General features: G+C 52.6%; 1 protein-coding gene across 6 annotated transcripts; it reads right to left on the bottom strand.

Annotated features, from left to right (window-relative positions):
- Positions 1–1,400: 1,400 nt before the first annotated feature.
- Positions 1,401–14,125, bottom strand: C15H3orf22 (chromosome 15 C3orf22 homolog). 6 transcript variants are annotated; one of them, XM_078351877.1, is made up of 6 exons: positions 13,849–14,125; positions 12,595–12,723; positions 8,990–9,118; positions 7,776–7,901; positions 5,418–5,486; positions 1,401–1,625 (listed from the first exon to the last, which is right to left on the bottom strand). In XM_078351877.1, the coding sequence occupies exons 3-6, from the start codon at positions 9,076–9,078 to the stop codon at positions 1,484–1,486; spliced, it is 426 nt and encodes a 141-aa protein (XP_078208003.1). In that variant the 5' UTR covers positions 9,079–9,118; positions 12,595–12,723; positions 13,849–14,125; the 3' UTR covers positions 1,401–1,483. The 6 variants fall into 6 exon arrangements, with proteins under 6 accessions (XP_078208003.1, XP_054101987.2, XP_035129829.2 ...); XM_035273939.3 differs by lacking the exons at positions 1,401–1,625; positions 5,418–5,486 and adding exons at positions 5,603–5,945; positions 10,542–10,714; XM_035273940.3 differs by lacking the exons at positions 1,401–1,625; positions 5,418–5,486 and adding exons at positions 5,603–5,945; positions 9,953–10,190.
- Positions 14,126–17,602: the final 3,477 nt, after the last annotated feature.

Raw genomic sequence — 17,602 nt, 5'->3', positions numbered from 1 at the left:
ATGGGTTGATGGGTTAATGAGTCACCATAGGAGTAGGACCCATGACTTTATAAGAAGAGTAAACGAGACCAGAGATAGTGTACTCAGCCCCCTTGCCATGTGAAGCCCTGCACCACCTCCAGAGTCTCCAGAGTCCCTGTCAGCAAGAAGGCTTTCACCAGATGCAGTCCCTAAAGCTGGGACTTTTCAGCATCCATAACTATAAGAAGTAAATTTATTTTCTTTATAAATTACCCATTTCAGGAGCTCTGTCATAAGTAATAAAAAAGAAACTAAAATACTGGACCACAGCCCCATTCTTTGGAGCCAGGCTGAGGAGGGAATGATGGGGCCTTGGACACACTGGGGCCACTGTCTTTGTGAGGTGCTGCCTGGCCCTCACATGCTCCCTTAGAGGCTACACATGCTGTGTTCTAAGCCACTGTGTGTGCGATTGTTGCACACCCATTTTGATGACACATGCCTTTGCTCCCAGCTCACTCAGCTCCCACATAGCCCCCAATGGGACCTGTTTGCTGAAACTGACACCCATCTGGATATCTCACTCTCAGGTGTCTCACAATTAGATGTGCCCTGCCTCCTGCTGTCATGCCCTCAGCACCTGGACATGCTGGCATTTGTCATACTCAGTCCCTTGTGCGGGCAGCTACTCCACTGCTCTCTCACCGATGTCCCCATGTGTGGATGCTGCAGGAACCCAATGTCATGCTGTCACACAGGCACTGTGTCCACCACATGCAGCCCTGCACCCTCTGCTGTGTCTACAGGGCCACAGCGCAGGCCCTTGAAGACTGAGGGAGCTGGGGCAGCTCTGGAGGCTGTCCTTGGGGAATTCTACCTGCTCTGGCCTGCTGTGGCCTGTTTCCTCTCTGGCTGGTGCCAGAATGTCTACGTCCTCATAGATCACAGGCTGACTACCCTGTGGGGTCCCAGCTGGATCACTGGAGGACCCAAGAAAGACAGGGTCATGTGTGTAGAGCTGGACAACACAAGAGGTGCCCAGGTGGCTCTCCATCTGGCACCTCCTTCAGGCAGGTGATTGTTAAAACCCTGGTCCAATGCCCACAGGGGCTGATGGCACAAACCCTAGGTCACATGGCATGTTAACTGCCTTGAAATTGTCTTTTACTTCCCAGGTATTCAGTCTCTTAAAGTTGGACAGCACTGGCGAGACCCCTCCCACGATGGGGTGCTGTTGCTGGGTTGGGTTACAGATTTATTTAAAATACGTATAAGGTTGTTTTGCTTTTTTTCTGGCTCTCATTGTCAGGAAAATGTTAGCCAATTTTCTGCAGTTACAGGGTAGGGTTTTTTGTTTTGTTTGTTTGTTTGTTTGTTTTATTCTGTGGCTTTGTTATCCAGGCAGCTTCCTGAGAGGCATGTTTCCAATGTTTAAAATTTAGAATAAAGCCCCAGTTTATTGCAAACAGCAAGATTTCATACATTATGGTTTTAGAAGCACAGCTGAATGCATCTGTGGGCTTCAGCAATGAGCGTGACAGCTGGGGGGTGGAGTCAAGGCCCTGGCTGCTGCATGCAGTTCCAATTGTGTGTCACCAGAACACTCCAAGGGGTCAGTGAGCCCAGATCTCAGGATGCTACCTTTCCCCGTCATATTGCGGCTCCTGCATGAGGATACAAGTGAGGCTGCCTGGGACAAAAACTCAATGACAGTTGGTTAAGGTGTTTTCTGCTACCCAGAGGAAGGGGGCAGAGGCCTGTGGGACAGCTGTTTCACTGGGCCACTCGGAGCTCTTTTGTTGCTCCCCCATCTCGTGGCCCTTTTTCATGAGAGTGAACCATTTACTTTTCAGGTATCTGAATGTCAAAGGGAAAAGAAGGGCACCCAAGCTTGCTTTAAAGACCCAAACTGGACAGTCCATTCCATTCCCAGTGCAATGCCATTGGCGTGAACCTGCCCACTGCCATTCCTAGTGGCAAGGGAGTCTGAGAACTGACAGCCAGTTTCAGGTCGGTGCCTCCATGGGCTCCCTGGCATCTGCAACCCTCCCACAGGCTTCCTCTGACCACCAGGAAGGCTGGGTGTGCGTTAGTGCCCCTGGGAGCAGTCCTCACCCACAGCTGATGAAAGTTGGGGGATAAATGCTCCAGCTTTCATCCCTGCATGAAGAATATCGAAGGACAATCTGCATGGTGCCCCCAGATTTTCCCACAAGGACTGGGCACTGAGTGCCCATAGAGGCTTCTGAGGACTGAATTATATTCTCCCCAGAGTCTTATGTGGAAGCCCTCATGCACAACGTGACGCTATTTGGAGACAGGGCCTTTGGGAGGTGACCAGGTTGAAAAGAGGTCATGAGGGTGGGGTCTGGTGGGATTAATGTCCTCATAAGAACAGCCACTGGAGAGTTCTCTCTTTCTCCCTCCCTGTCTCACCCTCTCACACATGGAGAAGGCAGCCCTCTACAAGCCCGAAGAGAGCCCCCATCAGGGAACCAAGGCAGCTGGCACTTTAACCTTGGACGTCTAGCCTTCCTTGGAGCCGGGAGAAAATAAACCTTATTTAAAGCCCCCAATCTGTGGTGTTAGTTACAGTGGTCCCAGCAGACTAAGCCATGGCTGCCAGCTCAAGGGCACACTCCTTTCCTGGTTCCATCCCTTCCCTGTCTCCCCACTACTTCTCTATGGACTAACTGGAATCGCCTCTCACATACACTACTCACACCCCCATCCCTGCCTCCAGAGCTGGTTCTGGGGGACCCAGGCAGAGGAGAGAATCAACCATAATTCCACGACAATGTGCTGCTTTTGTTCCACTGGTCTGAAATGCTAGGTTAGTTTGGATCCTTTTCTGTGGCAATGCCAACATAAAGGTTGTATGGTGTGTGACTGCAGGATAAACTCCTAGGAGAGGGTCTTACCCACTAATGCACCGTCCACTATGCCTCCCCCTTTCCATCTGTGGATCCGTGTTTGACTGTAACTGCTCACAGCCTAAGGGCACATGGGGACCCAGGTGGCCTCAGTGAGATGCAGGGTACTGGGCCCGTGTTGCTACCTGGGCCACTGCATGAGCATTTCTAACATTTATGGAGTAGCTGTGCTTAGAGAGCATTGCGGCACCATCCCTCTCCTGTCAAACATTTAGGCTGTTGAGTGCTCTTCTGCAAGGGCTTCCCTGCAGTAGAGCTTCCTGGGGGCTCATTTTCTCCTTTGTGGGGATGGACATAAACCCGGTGCACAAGGCAGGGGCTGCAAACATATCCTGACTGCCCTCAGAGTCTTCCTTTAAATGCCCAGGAGGGGAGGCACAAATTAAAGACCCGGTACATTTTTATAATTGACTCTGAATTCAGGTAATGGGCTATCAACTTTTTCTACAAACCACCACCAGCTTTGCAGCAGCCAGCGCCCGCTCCTGCTCAAGACCCAAATACTCTGGGCCCCTGTGTAGTGCAGGTGTGAATGCAAGGGAACCTGGAGAGGCTGGGAACTTTCTGGAAATTGGTCTGCTACCAGTTCAGGAGCTCTGGGGGCTCAGAAGCCCTCCGACCTACCTGCAAATCCTGTCCTGGGTCGGGGAGGGGAGACAGTACACCCCAGGGGATGGGGACAGGAATGCATAGAGCAGCAGCACCCACAGTAGCACAAAGCAGAAACAACCCAGACATCCACCCGAAAGAGAGTGGACACATCATGAAATAGAAATGTGAAAAATGAAGGAACTACAGTGGTAGCATCATCATCACATGACTTTTAGCAACTTGCTGTGAAGGGGAAAAAGTTACATGGAGTTTGATACAATCTTATATAATTGAAAAAAGCAAACAATGTGTTGTCAAGATAAAACTTTTTTTTTTTCTTTTTTTTTTTTTGAGATGGAGTCTCACTCTGTCACCCAGGCTGGAGTGCAGTGGTGCTATCTCAGCTTACTGCAACGTCCACCTCCTGGGTTCAAGCCATTCTCCGGCCTCACCCTCCTGAGTAGCTGGGATCACAGGTGTGCACCACCATGCTCAGCTATTTTTTTATTTTTAGTAGAGATGGGGTTTCACCATGTTGCCTAGGCTGATCTTGAACTCTTGGGCTCAAGTGATCTACCTGCTCTCAGCCTCCTCCCAAAGTGCTGGGATTACAGGCATAGGTCACCAAGTCTGGCCAAGATATAATGTTTTTAAAGCCGGGAGAAAGATGTGGTGACCTGACTGGCAGGGGAGGAGGGACTCAGCGTGGGGTGAAGTGGGGGAAGGAGCTCCCAGCAGGAATAGGGTGGGTCTCGTGTCCCTGGTTATGCTGCATGGTAGACACAAGTTGATGTATTTGCTTATATCAAACACTGCATAGCTTTAACCCCCAGAGACAACCTCCTTGAGGCTTATACGGTCCAAACGAAGATCAGCCTGGCTCCCACCCCCACAGGAGGGGACCCCAGAGGTCTCTGCTTCCTGCAGGTCTGTGGGTGCTGCTGGAAGCTGTACTCTACCCCCAGGCAGACACTGTGAGTCCTCAGGCCCCACAGTGGGAGGGAGCCTGGAGTATTGGCTGGGGCAGCACAGGGAGGGAGCCTGGAATATTGGCTGGGGCGGCAAAGGGTGGCCTGTCACTCTTCCCCAAGCATCACAGATCTGACTCCAGGGTCTGCTTCTTGCAGGCTGGGAACCCATCCCATCCTGCCCCTACAGCCTGGGAAGCCAACCCCCTTCAATTTTTTCATCATAAGTGTCCACATTCCACCTCCTTTCTGGGACAATAAAGCCACTTGCCCACCCCACTTAGTGGGGTCCCCCTCCCCACTCCAGGGAGAGGGCTACAATTAGTGTCCTGATTTTATTTACCCTCCCAAGGACTCCAAGGTGACTTTCTAGCCCCTTTCTTTGTGGAACACAGAGGGGGACCCTTAAATCTTCAGCAGGCACCTTGCTGCCCAGTGCTGCTGTCTTGCTTTCCAAAGCCTCCAGCAGCCACACCACACTCTTACACTACTTGATGCTGTAATACAGGAATACGACATCAGGCTCATGTATGACAACCCACAAAAATGGTGTGCCTCGCTCTGGGTCCTGTCCCCAGGTTCCCCGTTCTCCTCCTCAAGTAATGATTGCTGTCTGCTCCACATAACACACATACATACACACACACACACACACACCACACAACACACAACACATACACACACTCAGGACACACATACACAAGCACACCTCATTTTTAGTACACACAAGATGGCAGCATATCAGACATACTCTTCTGATAAGCTTTTTAACAAAGATTGTAATAGACCTATAGATCATTCAGAGCAGTCTATAAAGAGCTGCCTCTACATTTGAATGGCTGCCTAAGATTTCAGGAGCAGTTGTATAATTTAGCAGCTTCCTATCAGTGTTTAGGAAACAGTTTAGCTGCTTTCCAATTCTTTGCTGTTTCTAGCAGTACTGGAGTGAGCAGCGTTTACTCACCTGTGTGAGTGTACATTTGGGATAAAGTCCTGGAAGGGACATTCATACTCTTTAATCCTCACACCAACCCTGCAAGATTCAACATTATTACAACAATTTTAGAGATGAGACAATGAAGGCTCAGAGAGACAAAGTGATCATCCCAGCTGGAAGTTAGGTGGGAATCCGCCCAGTTTATCAGCTTGGCATAGCTCCTTGGGGGACCACAAAGCACTCCCGGTCTGTGAAGCCTGATCCCTTCACTCAAGTCTGTGGCCGCTGCCCAGAGCCTGCCAAGGAGTAGGTGGCCAGTAAGGAGGCCACACAAAGCCCAGGCTCTAGAAGAGGCCCCTGGATGGCCCTGCCGCCTCTCTGGTTGTGGGGGAGGCAGCCTCAGTGTCGAGGTTGGACAGCAGGAAGGCGAGTTGTCTGGGGAAGCGGCGGCTCAGCAACTTGAGTTCCCAAAGGCTACACAGTGGAGGTGGCGGTGGAGCTGGCAGTGGTGCTGGGCTGGAGCCCGACGGCGATGTAAAACCTGGAGCCTCAAGCCTAGAGAAGCCACACACAGCCACATGTGGCCTTTAGGAGCCCTGCTGGCTGCAGCAATTACAGCCCAGAGAAGTCAGCCAGGGCCAAATCTGGGAGGGCTCCAGTCAGAATCTGCTCCCAACCAGGCTTGGCCTGGCCCCTTCCACAGAGAGCCTCTGTCACCTGGTGTCCCAGGAAGCCATGGTGGCACCCCACATTCGCCTACCTCCACAGGCAGGCTCCTCCAGCCACCTGACATCCAAGCCAGAATCTAGGAGTTCCCCAGTGCCTCCTGAGCCCCTACCTCATAAGTGGCTGGGGACGTGTTCCCAAGCCCTGCCCATCCATTAAGTGAGCTTCATTTTCAGCACCTGCCAGAGGCGTACCTCTCTGCCATGCCAACCTGACTCTGAGGCCACCCTCTCTCTTCCACCCCTCCTTCCAGCCCATCCCCCAGCAGCTACATGTAGGACCCAGCATGCCACCCACAGACTTGACTGTCTCCACAGCTATCTCACAGGATGGAGTGGGAAATCTCCCTTCTGCCTGCTCCTCACTGTTTTGCTGCCATTTGACAGAAGCTGACACCCACAGCCCCCTCCCTAGCTCCTGTACTCATGGACCAGGTTGTAGAGATGTGGAAATCCACCACTGCCCATCTCTCCAGCCCAGGCATGGGATCAACTCTCCACTGTGGCAGGGCCTTAGGGGCCGCTCTGTCCCTGGTCAATTCTCTCTCCCCAGCCTCACCTCTGCCCACTGCCACCTTCAGCTTCCCAACAGCAGGGTTCAGCCCCAGGCCTCTGCTCTGACCCCACAGCTGCCCCTAACTCTAAGCCACTCCATTTTGCATGGGTAGAATCTGAGACCAGGAACATCTGAGCTCTCAGAGCCCAGACCTGGCAGCTAAGCCCATTGCTTCAGCTCGGAGCTGTGGGGCAAAATCCTGGGGATCTGGTGCTCCAGGGCTGTGTGTGGGCTGGATGTGCATGCATCTGTCTGTCTGTCTCTCCAGGCATTGGTTCAGGGATGGAGTGTGCATCCTCATGGCTGGCCAGAGTTGACACGCAGTGTATCAAATGATGGGCATGGAAAAGTAAACACAGACCCACCCTGGCCCTGAGGGTCCCTGACATTAACTGCAGTGGATGGGGGACCAAGGCATCAGAGGGCCAGGGCATTCAGGAGGCTGGGGTGGCCTGCACCGCTGGTGGAGGAAGCCCTTCAGTGCCACACAGCTGTTCCCCATGCAGTGCATGACTGAGGAGCTGCTGGGTAAGAGGCTTTGTTTCTTTCTCCACATCTGTTTAGGAGGAAGTAGGTGTGCCTGAGGGTCTGCTTTTCTGTGGCTGGATCCTTCCAAGGGTGTCCAGGGTTTCCTTGAGTGTCCCATGCTTGGGGTGACAAGAGGGCCTGAGAGTTCGTGCTGTGGTCAGCTGAGGGCCCGCCCAGGGCCTCCACCCTTGGAGTACAGCATTAGCCAGCACAGCGCAGCCACGCTAAGTGCAGAAGTGCCCGGCTCCTTCCCTTGCTGCTCTCCCATGTGGCGAACCTGGCTAAGCTCCTACTGCAGAGGCCAGTTTCCCCACCACCTGTGCAACTAAGCCTGCCCCAGTGGCCTAGGCCCTGCCCAGGGAAGGTCCTATTTGCCCTTGCCTGGAAGCTGCCTGGCTGTGGGAATAGTCATCAGGCTTTAATGTCCACTTTCTCTGCCTCAGTTTCCTCAGCTTTAAAGTGGCACATGCTGGGAGGATGATGTGAACTTCTACATGCAAAATCGGGGGAAGGAAGGCCAGGCAGCATGCACAAGGCCGGCGGGGGGAGGGTGGTAGCCTCAGGGCAGGGACTTACCCTCGGACTGGGATGGACCTCGTTGGCACCAACCTCTTCTGCAGAGGCAGCTGCACCATATTGGAGTTGTTGGTGACCTTCCAGGGTTGCAGGGGCTCAGGGTCAGGCTCTGTCAGCAACGAGAACCTGTGACAGCACTTGGAGTGTCAACATGGCCACCAGCCACCAGCCTCCTGAAGTGGCTGTCACTCATCTGGAAGTTTCCATCTGCCAAGCACTGTTTTAAGTGCTTCACAAATATTGGCCCATATGTCATCTCACACAGGTGCTATGAGGCAGGTGTTACCCACATTTTACAGACATGGAAACTGAGGCACAGAAGTTGCACAGCCAGGAGGTGGGAGCTAAGCTGTAGCTGGCTTGAGAGTCTTGTTATGGCCACAGCAGCCAAAAGGGCTGGTCCAGAGCATCCAAACCCCTGGGTGCTGGCCTCCCCTGGTTTCAACCTGAGGCCACTCTGTATGGTGTGTACCTGCCACCTGGGCCTCACGTGGCAGTGTCTACGATGGGGGACAGAATGGGGTACAAGGCTATATAGCTAGAGTCTCCTGGGGCAAGAACAGGGACAGGTGCTCAGCTGGCTTGGCACAGAGGCACGCATGGAGCTCATCGTCCCTACCACCCTTAAGCATGGCTGCCCAGGTGGTCCTCCGTGGTCCTTGTGGGCAGCCCTGCCAAACATCCAGGGCCACCGCTGGGCACACAGCACCTGTTTCTGGGGTGGGGAGTGAGCATGGAGTACGCAGCTTGAGGTTGCAGGGTGCCAAGCTCAGCCACAGCGCCAGATGCTGCCTGCTGTCCTGCAGGTGGGAGGCCAGCTGCCCCTAGTTCCCTTCAGGCTGTCCATTATCCCAGTTGAATCCTGGTCCCAGGAGCTCACAAACAACGGGTGCTCAGCACACCAATTCCAACACAGCTCAGGAGGGGCAGGCATCTGTCACCATGCTCCCAGGTGACTTGGGGAAGCAGCTGGCCTGGGCTCTGGGACGACCCACCAGGGCCTGAGCCCACCTAGAGGCCCCTTGGCTTAGGCTATGATGGGAGCAACGAAAGCAGACCCTAGACTGTCAGCAGGGCAAGGGCTGGTAAGGGGTTCCCTGTGGACAAGAAACCCCCTCCAAGCTGCAGCCCCACAGAACACATCTGAGTTCCCAGGATGCTGGGGTGACCTGGGGGAGGCAGGGCTTGGCTCCAGAGGTGTAAGCATCCCGCACCTGTATGGAAACCTCTTGGCAAAATTCTCCTGGGCCTGGATTCTCCACTTTTTACTCAGGTGAGACTTCTGGTGGGCCCTGGAGTCCATCACTGAGCAGGTTAAGCTGTGGCGCACCTCTTGGCCATGGCTGGAAGACAGGAGGGGGCATCAGAGGGGGCATCAGAGGGGGCAGGGGTGGTGGTGGGCAGAAAGCAGAGTGACAGAGCAGCGAAGCAGGGCGGGGGGTGCTTGCAGGCCTCCAAATGCCGGCATCACTGCCCTGTGCATGCACTGCTCTGTGCCATTTTCTCCTGTGTGTAGCTTCCTGTGACCACCATAATCAGGGTCCTCAACAGACACTCTCCCCAAAGCCCTCTCACACTAACTCCTCCACAGCCACGCCTGCCCACAGCCTGGTCCCCAACCCTGGCAGCCACTGATCTGTCCTCCATCGTGGAGCAGTATGTGACTTCAGGAGTGCTATGCAGAGGAACTGCACACGAGGCATCTTTCTGAGACTGGCTGCTTCTCATCCTGCTTTCCTCCACATCTGCCCAAACTTCACCCACAGTCTGTCCCTCCTGCTACTGAATGCCGTTCCAGGGCACGGTTGGGCAACTGCTCAGGCCTCCAGCTTGGGTCACATACAAAGCCACTATTACTATTCAGATGCAAGTTTCTGCCTGAAAGTATCTTCATTTCTCTGAGAAGATACTTTTGATACCCATTGCTGGGTCACATGGTAAGTCCATTTCTAGTTTTTTGTTTGTTTGTTTTGAAACAGGGTCTTGATCTGCCACCTGGGCTGGAGTGCAGGGGTGTAATCACTGCTCACTGCTGCCTCAACCTCCTGGGCTTAAATGATCCTCCCACCTCAGCCCCCCGGGGAGCTGGGACTACAGGCATGTGCTACCATGCCCCACTAATTTTTTTTTATTTTTGTAGAAATGGGGTCTCACTATATTGCCCAGGCTGTACATACATTTTAAAGCACTGCAGGTGAGCAGAGTTGGGTGAGCATTGAGACTAGTGGAGGGTAAGGCCTGACTCCTGGTGTCTTCATGGCAGCATGTCACCCACTCCTTCTCACTGGTGTGTCTTCATGTAGCCACTTCAGCCAGCACACCACCACACAGGATGCTGAAGCATGTTGTGACAATGCCGACTGCCTACGGTTTCCTGGGTGCCGCATTTGGTCCCCGGAGCTGATAGCTGAAGCCCTGGTCTGGGAGGAGGGCTGATACCTGGTCTGGACGGCTGGGTCTTTGTGGCACAGCCAGGTGGTGGTCTTTCTCCGGGACCAGCACCGTACAGTAGAACTTTCTGAGATGAGGGAAATGCCCTGGGTCCATGCTGTCCGAGATGGCAGCTGCTGGCTACATGCGGCTATCAGCTGAGCGTGACTGAGGGATGGGGTAGTTCCCAGTTGTATTTAATTCTAGTAACTCTGAACAGCTAGCTGCATGTGGCCAGCGCCTACTGCATTGGACAGCATGGCTGTGGCCACTTGGAGGAAGGCTGCTTCTTCCCCAGGTGTGGCTCCAGCAACGAGCTTGGAGGCTGCGACTCACCAGAACCCTAGGCCTGAGTGGTTCCTGTCCTCTCTCAGGAAGCCCAGTGCTTTGGTCAAAGCAACCCCTGATGCATGGTTCCTTGGCTGCTGGGGTTTCTCAACCAGGCTTGCTGTGCCAACATCCCATGTTTACAAAACAGAGGAGGCATCGCCCCTGCCAGAGCTGCCAGCCTGTGTAAAGGAGAGATAGACAGCCTTTGGGGGCCAACACCCTGTGGGGCCAGGACAGTGCAGTCTCAGGAGAGATGACACGGTGCAAGTTTGACTCTTCTTTAGCATGGTGGGTGCTCTACCGCAGGGGTCTCCAACCCCTGAGCCACAGATCAGTGCCAGTGGGCTGTTAGGGACTGAGCTGCACAGCAGGAGGTGGGTGGCAGGGGAGTAAGCATTATTGCCTGAGCTCCTCCTCCTGTCAGATCAGCGACAGCATTAGATTCTCATAGGAGCATGGACCCGATTGTGAACTAAGCGTGTGTGGTATCTAGGCTTCGTGTTCCGTATGAGAATCTAACTCAACCCTGATGATCTGAGGTGGAACAGTTTCATCCCTAAAGCCACCACTCTCCACCATGGTGTCCATGGAAAAATTGTCTTCCATGAAACCCTGGTGCCAAAAAGATTGGGGACCACTGCTCTAGAGCCACCCCCTGGCCTCACAGACCCTCTAACACCCTTGCCAGACACCCACTGCCTCCCTGCTCAATAACCCTGCCCCTCCAGCGCTGTGCCAGCTTTGTCTCCATAGGCTTCCCTAGCCCCACTGTCCTCTGGTAGGCCTCTTGATGGACAGGGCCATGCAGTGCGCCTTGCAGGGGCTGGGGTGTGGCCTTCCTCCCACATCCAGTGGGCAGCATCAGGACAGCCCAGCTCACAGGCCTGCCAGCCCCTCCACACCACACTCTGCCCCATTCTACCCGGTGCTCCATGGAGGGCCCTCAGCCCAGAGGACTGTGTGCTACTTTGGTGAGGACGCCCCATGAGCAGGGAGACTGCGAGCTGGCAGGGACCTGGCTTCAGCCTGAGATTTGCAGTAGATGCTGTCAGGGGCCCATGCACAGCCCCTCCGCCCTCACTTCCACACCTGGAGGCCTGGCCTTCGACTCCTCCAGCTGCAGAAACGCACTAGGCCATGCACAGAGAGTGGGAGCAGCCTCTCACCAATGAGGGCAGGGAGTGGGATAAATACCCCAGCTCCCTCACCTCTCTGTGGGGGTAGCTCAGAGCTTCGCTCTGCACAGTCACCTATAGCAGCCTGTCCGGGCAGGCTGAGCTGCAGCCAAGGTGAGGACACACCCCAGAGTGCATCCTCCCCTACCCTCCCCCATTCCACTTCCCTCTCTGTGCCTCCTGGGTGCAGCTCCCAAGTGCACCTCTGCACTCGCATCTGTCCAGGGCCTGCTTGGGGACTGCACATCTACACGCTCATGCCCAGCAACTGCTGCAAATGTCCCAGCACGAGAGGACCCAGGCTGATCAGGCAGCTGCTAAGCAGGTCTCCCACCTCGCCTCACTGTCATTCCCCCACCCACACTCACACACACTCTTACAGACACATACACGCTTACACTCACACACCCCCACACAGATTCACATACACTCTCACACTCATATATATACACACAGACTCACCCCCAACATAGACTCACATACACTCACACACACAGCCCCCACACAGACTCACACACACAGACACACAGACTCATTCACACACACAAATTTACATACACGCACACATACACAAATTCACATACACACAGACTCACACATTCACACACAGATTCACACACACACAGACACACTTGCACACACAGACACTCTTATAGACTCACACTTAGACCTGCCCTCACACACACACAGGCAGGGAGCCATCAGGGCATGGCTGACCTCTCCCCCTCATCACTCTGCCCACAGCCACTCTGTCCCCATCCACTGCTACCTGACCTGGGAGCTCCTCGCTACCTTGGTCCAAGGCAGAGACTGCCTCCGCCAGCCCCGAATGCAGCTCACTTCCCTCCCCAATTCAAAGCAGCTGGTGTGGCTTATTATCTCACCTGGCATGACTCCAAATTGACGATGTCTGGAGAGGAGCCCCAAGGGAATATGGGTAGCTTATCCCAAATCTGGAATTCTGGAGTTCTCCAAAAGCCGGAGGGCTCAGGCAAGCCTGCTCGGCAGTGAACCTGTAACGTGCCATGCTGCTCATCCTTCTGTCTGAGGGTGGCTTGTGAGGCTATCTGCTGCCAAGTGTGGACTGGCTCAAGGCCCTAGGTGGGAGGCTGCAAACTGGACACTGAACACAGGCCCCCGAGACCATGGCCTCGATGGCATGGGAGACCAGCCTGTCTGTCAGCCAGAACACACTCCTTACCCACTGCCTCCTCACCCGTCTCTGAGTCTGGAAGATCAGCCATCCAGAGGGCCTTTGCTCTGGCCCAGAAATACTGTCAATCCTGTTCATAACCTGTCCTGGGCCCTGAAGGGCAGGCTTCTCCACTGACTTGCCCACCAGCCTAGTACAGACTGCAGCTGTCTACACCAGTGCTGGCTAAAGGGGGTCTTGGTGGTCCCTGCCCCTGCAGCCCTGGCTGTTCTGAGGACTCTGGGATCCCTTCGCTGGGCCTAAGCCCACAGACCTGCAGCCACAGCCTGGGTCAGGCCCAGCTCAGCCCCTTCCTCCCAGGTGCACGTGGGCAAGCCACCTCCAGTCTAGGCGCAACCCTGAGGAGTCAGGGCAGGGGGAAGCCTGGGCCAGTGCTGGCAGCAGGGTAACAGTAGGAGGCTGCAGAAAGGTACCTGTGGCCTCTGCTAAGCGTCTGCTACATTCTATGCATAACCTCACTTCATTTTTTTTCTACCTGATGGAGAACATACTATGCTCACCCCCATAACTCAGATGAGGCAACTGGGGCTCCAGAAAGTTAACTGATTTGCCTGCATTCACACAGTGAGTGGGGGAAGAAGTGGGGTTCAGGATGGGTGGTCTGTGCTGCTTCTGCTGGGCCACATGGCCTCAGGCAGTCCTGGACCAGAGCAGCAGCATTACCACAGAAACTGAGGGATCAACAGAGGCAGGGGCAGCCCTCAGGCCCACCTCACACCCTCCCACCTGACCCCTAGGTCATGGGGATAACCCCCTATAAGCTGACTTCTGAGTCTGCCCTCCAGGGGAAGGGCTGCTGCAGAGTCCAGGGCTGCCCTCTGCCATCATGATCCTGTCCCAGCCTCTTTTCCACCACCCTGTTGCTGCTACCCAAGTCCCTAACCGACTTGGGACTGTCCTTTCCAGTCAGGCGGCCAGCACTCACCAGGCAGCAGCCTTGAATCCTGGTAGTGATGATGATCAGATGTTATCAGAGCACCTTGGAACTGCTCCTGCTCAGCAGGATGCTGGTGCGAGAGCTGCTGTGGCCCCCGAAGCTGGCAGGGCCCTGGCTACAGCTCTCTCTGGGAAGACCCAGTCCCAGGTTATGCCTGGAGCTTCTACCCAGAAAGGAGAAGCTACGGGACCCTGTGGGCTGGCTTATGTGACACCAGGCAGACTGAAGCTGGCCATGGTCCCTGCTGCCACGCTACCACAGGAACAGAGGCCCCAGGGCCCCCAGACAGGCAGTGCCTATAGGCTCATTGTGAGGTCAGAAGCTCTTGAGGTCACAATTGGTGACATCACAGCTGCTGACCCAAGAGGCTCAGACTCCAACCTGAAGCTTCACTGGGCCAGGGAATGGCTGCAAAGTCAAGAGCACATGGGCCAGGGCTGGCCAGCTTCTCAGCTCCAGGCACCCAGATGGAAGCATCCACATCTGCATTCTTCATGGCAGAGACCTCTCCCCGTTCAGGTTCTGGAAACAGAAGAGATGTCTGAAATAGGTAAAGACTCACTGAGGCTGCAGAAAAGCTGTTTCTGTGGAGGAGTGAACGCCAGGTTGCAGGGGGTTGAGAAGACAGTGAAGGAGCTGAACGGGAAGTGGTGTGGCCGTTCTCCTATGCCACTGTCTGCTGTGCCCTATGACTTTTCACTTACTAGTGCTAACAGGGTTTTTTGTAGATTATTTAGGGTTTTCTACATGCCATCTGTGAACAGAGGTAATTTTACTTCTTCCTTTCCATTTCAAATGCTTTGTATTTCCTTTTCTTGCCTAATTGCTCTGGCTAGAACTTTCAGTACTATGCCAAATAGAAGTGGGGAAGGTGGGCACCCTTGTCTTGTTCTTGATCTTAGAAAGTTTCCAGTTTTTCACTATAAAGTATGGTGCTGGCTGTGGGATTTTTTTGATATATTGCCTTTATCATGTTAAGGAGTAGTGTTTTGATCATAAAAATGTATTCAATTTTGTCAAGCGTGTTTTCCACACCAATTGAAATGTTCATGTCTTTTTCCCCCCTCATTCTAATAATGTAGTGTAGTACATTGATTTGTTTCATTATGAAAAAATAATCCTTACATTCTAGGGATAAATCTTACTTGGTGACATTTTAATATGCTGATGAATTTCATTTTTAATGAAATTCATTTTTAATTAACAACAGTTTTAATATGCTGATGAATTTCATTTACTATATGTCATTGAGTGTTTTTGCATGCATATTCATAAGGGATATGGCCTCTGGTTTTCTTATAGTGTCTTTGTCTGGCTTTGGCATTAGGGTAATGCTGGCCTCACAGAGTGAGTCAGGAAATGGTCCCACCTCTACAATTTTTAGAAAAGCTTTGAAAAGCATTTATATAAGTTCTTTAATAAGCGTTTGTTGGAATTCACGAATGACATCATGTGGTCCAGCGCTTTTCTTTGTTACTGATTCACTCCCCACACATGAGGATGGCTATTATCCGAAAAAAAGGAAAATCCAAGTGTTGATGAGGATATGGAGAAATCAGAACCCTCTCATATTGCTGATGGGAATGTAAAATGGTGCAGTGGCTGTGGAAAACAGCCGGTCAGTTCTTCAGAAAGTTAAACATAGGATTACCATATGACCCAGCAATTCCACTCCTGCGTATATTTAACAAATGATTGAAACGGACGCAGATTCTTGTACACTAGTACTCGTTGCGGAATTATTTATAATAGCTAAAAGGCAGAAACAGCGCAAGTGTCCATCAACAGATGAATGTATAAACAAAATGTGGTAGAGCCATGCAAGGGAATATTATTTAGCATAAAAATGAAGTACTGTTTCATGCTACAACAGGATAAACTTCAAAAACATTAAGCTAAGTGAAATAAGCCAGACACAAAGGTCATATATGATTCTAATACGGGAAATATCTAGAATAGACAACTTCACAGAGCCAAAGTGGCATAGAATTTGTCAGGAGCTGGGGAGGTGGGGAATTGGGAGTTTAATGGGTATGGGGTCTCCCTTTGAGATGATGGAAATATTTTGACAAGAGGTGGCGATTGCACAGTACTGTGATTGTACTAAATGCCATTGAATTGTACACTTTAAAATGGTTAATTCATATGAATTCACCTCAGTGAACAAGACTCCTGCCCCTGTCCCCCCCCCAAAGATGAGCCTAGAACATCTTGTTTGCCAGAAAGCAGGTCAGTGATCAAACAGTGATGAAGACACTTCAAAATGATCCAGAATCAGCTTGAATTGGTCGAATCAGGGACAGTCTGTATTTATTAACTCAGCAACAGAAAGAAACAAACTACTGGTGTCCACAACAATATAGATTGGTCTCAAATACATCCTGCTAACTGAACAAAATGAGCCACTACAGACTAAATACTAAGTGATTCTACTTGCAAAACTATAGTGACAAAAACAGACCAGTCATTGCCAGGGGTCAGTACTGAAAGGGAGTGAACTGACTTCAAATAGGCACTAGGGAACGTTTTTGGGGTTATAGAAATTGTTCTATCGATCATGGTGGCTACCTCAATAAAGTGGATAGGAAAAAGAACTAGCTGCCCATGTTTGAAAGAGACTTCACATTTCTCCATTATTCAGGGAACTCAGCTGCCATGGCTTGCACAACCCAGGTGGCCACAGGGGGCCAGGTGAGTGGAGACTGCCCCTTGACACAGCCCATGTGCTCTCCGGATGCCTGGGCTGCTTCACTCATTTATGTGAGCACGGGCCCCCGAAGGTGTACAAGCAGAAAGAAATTGTGCCTGACTCCTAAACAGGTTACAGGCTAGAGAAGGGGTAAAGTGACACTGGGTGAAGGGCTGTGTCCTGGGAGCCTGAGCGAAAAGCGGCCTGCTAGCATCTGTGGAACAGCATCCTCTTCTCTCTCTGGAAGAATCTCAGTGCAGGAATCCCAGCCCCTCCTAGCCACAGGATGGGCTCTGCGCTCCCTGGTGCCATCGTGTGCTGGCAAAAGGGAACAGCAGAGGCAGATGCGACGGCTCCCGGCTTGGCAGGAAGACTGGCTGACCTTGTTTTGGGATTGCAGCCCTTGAGATTTTGAATATCAGAGGGAGGGGGTGGCTGAGCAGGCCTGCATTCTCTTTGATGAGGTATGCGTGGGCTGCGGTGATGAACTGGGTGGGCGAGGGCTGAAACCACCTCTCCCCTCAGATTTTCTGAAGTGTCATTCCCAGCACAGGTGCAGAGGTTCAGGATGGGCCGGGCACGGTGGCTCAAGCCTGTAATCCCAGCACTTTGGGAGGCCGAGGAGGGTGGATAACGAGGTCAAGAGATCAAGACCATCCTGGTCAACATGGTGAAACCCCGTCTCTACTAAAAATACAAAAAATTAGCTGGGCATGGTGGCACGTGCATGTAGTCCCAGCTACTCAGGAGGCTGAGGCAGGAGAATTGCCTGAACCCAGGAGGCAGAGGTTGCGGTGAGCTGAGATGGTGCCATTGCACTCCAGCCTGGGTAACAAGAGCGAAACTCCGTCTCAAAAAAAAAAAAAAAAAAAGAGGTTCAGGATGCTTATGACTCCTGTTTAGAGTGTGTCCTTCATAAAACAAACAGAACAAACCCTCTGTTCTGTTCAATGTTTCTTACCTTACCCTTTTTTTCCCCACGTTATGGTTGTGACCCAGGATTTTGCCTGGGTAATGGAGTTTGCTTTGGGGACAGCAAGAAATCATTCTTCC

The sequence above is a fragment of the Callithrix jacchus genome, chromosome 15 (genome assembly GCF_049354715.1).
Source record: "Callithrix jacchus isolate 240 chromosome 15, calJac240_pri, whole genome shotgun sequence".
Lineage (NCBI taxonomy): Eukaryota > Metazoa > Chordata > Mammalia > Primates > Cebidae > Callithrix > Callithrix jacchus.
The sequence above is the reverse complement of the archived record's forward strand: the minus strand, read 5'-3'. Positions and strand labels throughout refer to the sequence as shown.

Coding starts and splice junctions, on each gene's coding strand:
- C15H3orf22 (XM_078351877.1), bottom strand. CDS start 9,078: ATGGACTCCAGGGCCCACCAGAAGTCTCACCTGAGTAAAAAGTGGAGA. Junction 5,487..7,775: donor AGGTCCATCCCAGTCCGAGG/GTAAGTCCCTGC, acceptor TGAATCTTGCAG/GGTTGGTGTGAGGATTAAAG. Junction 1,626..5,417: donor CCAAATGTACACTCACACAG/GTGAGTAAACGC, acceptor ATCCTCATGCAG/GAGCCGCAATATGACGGGGA.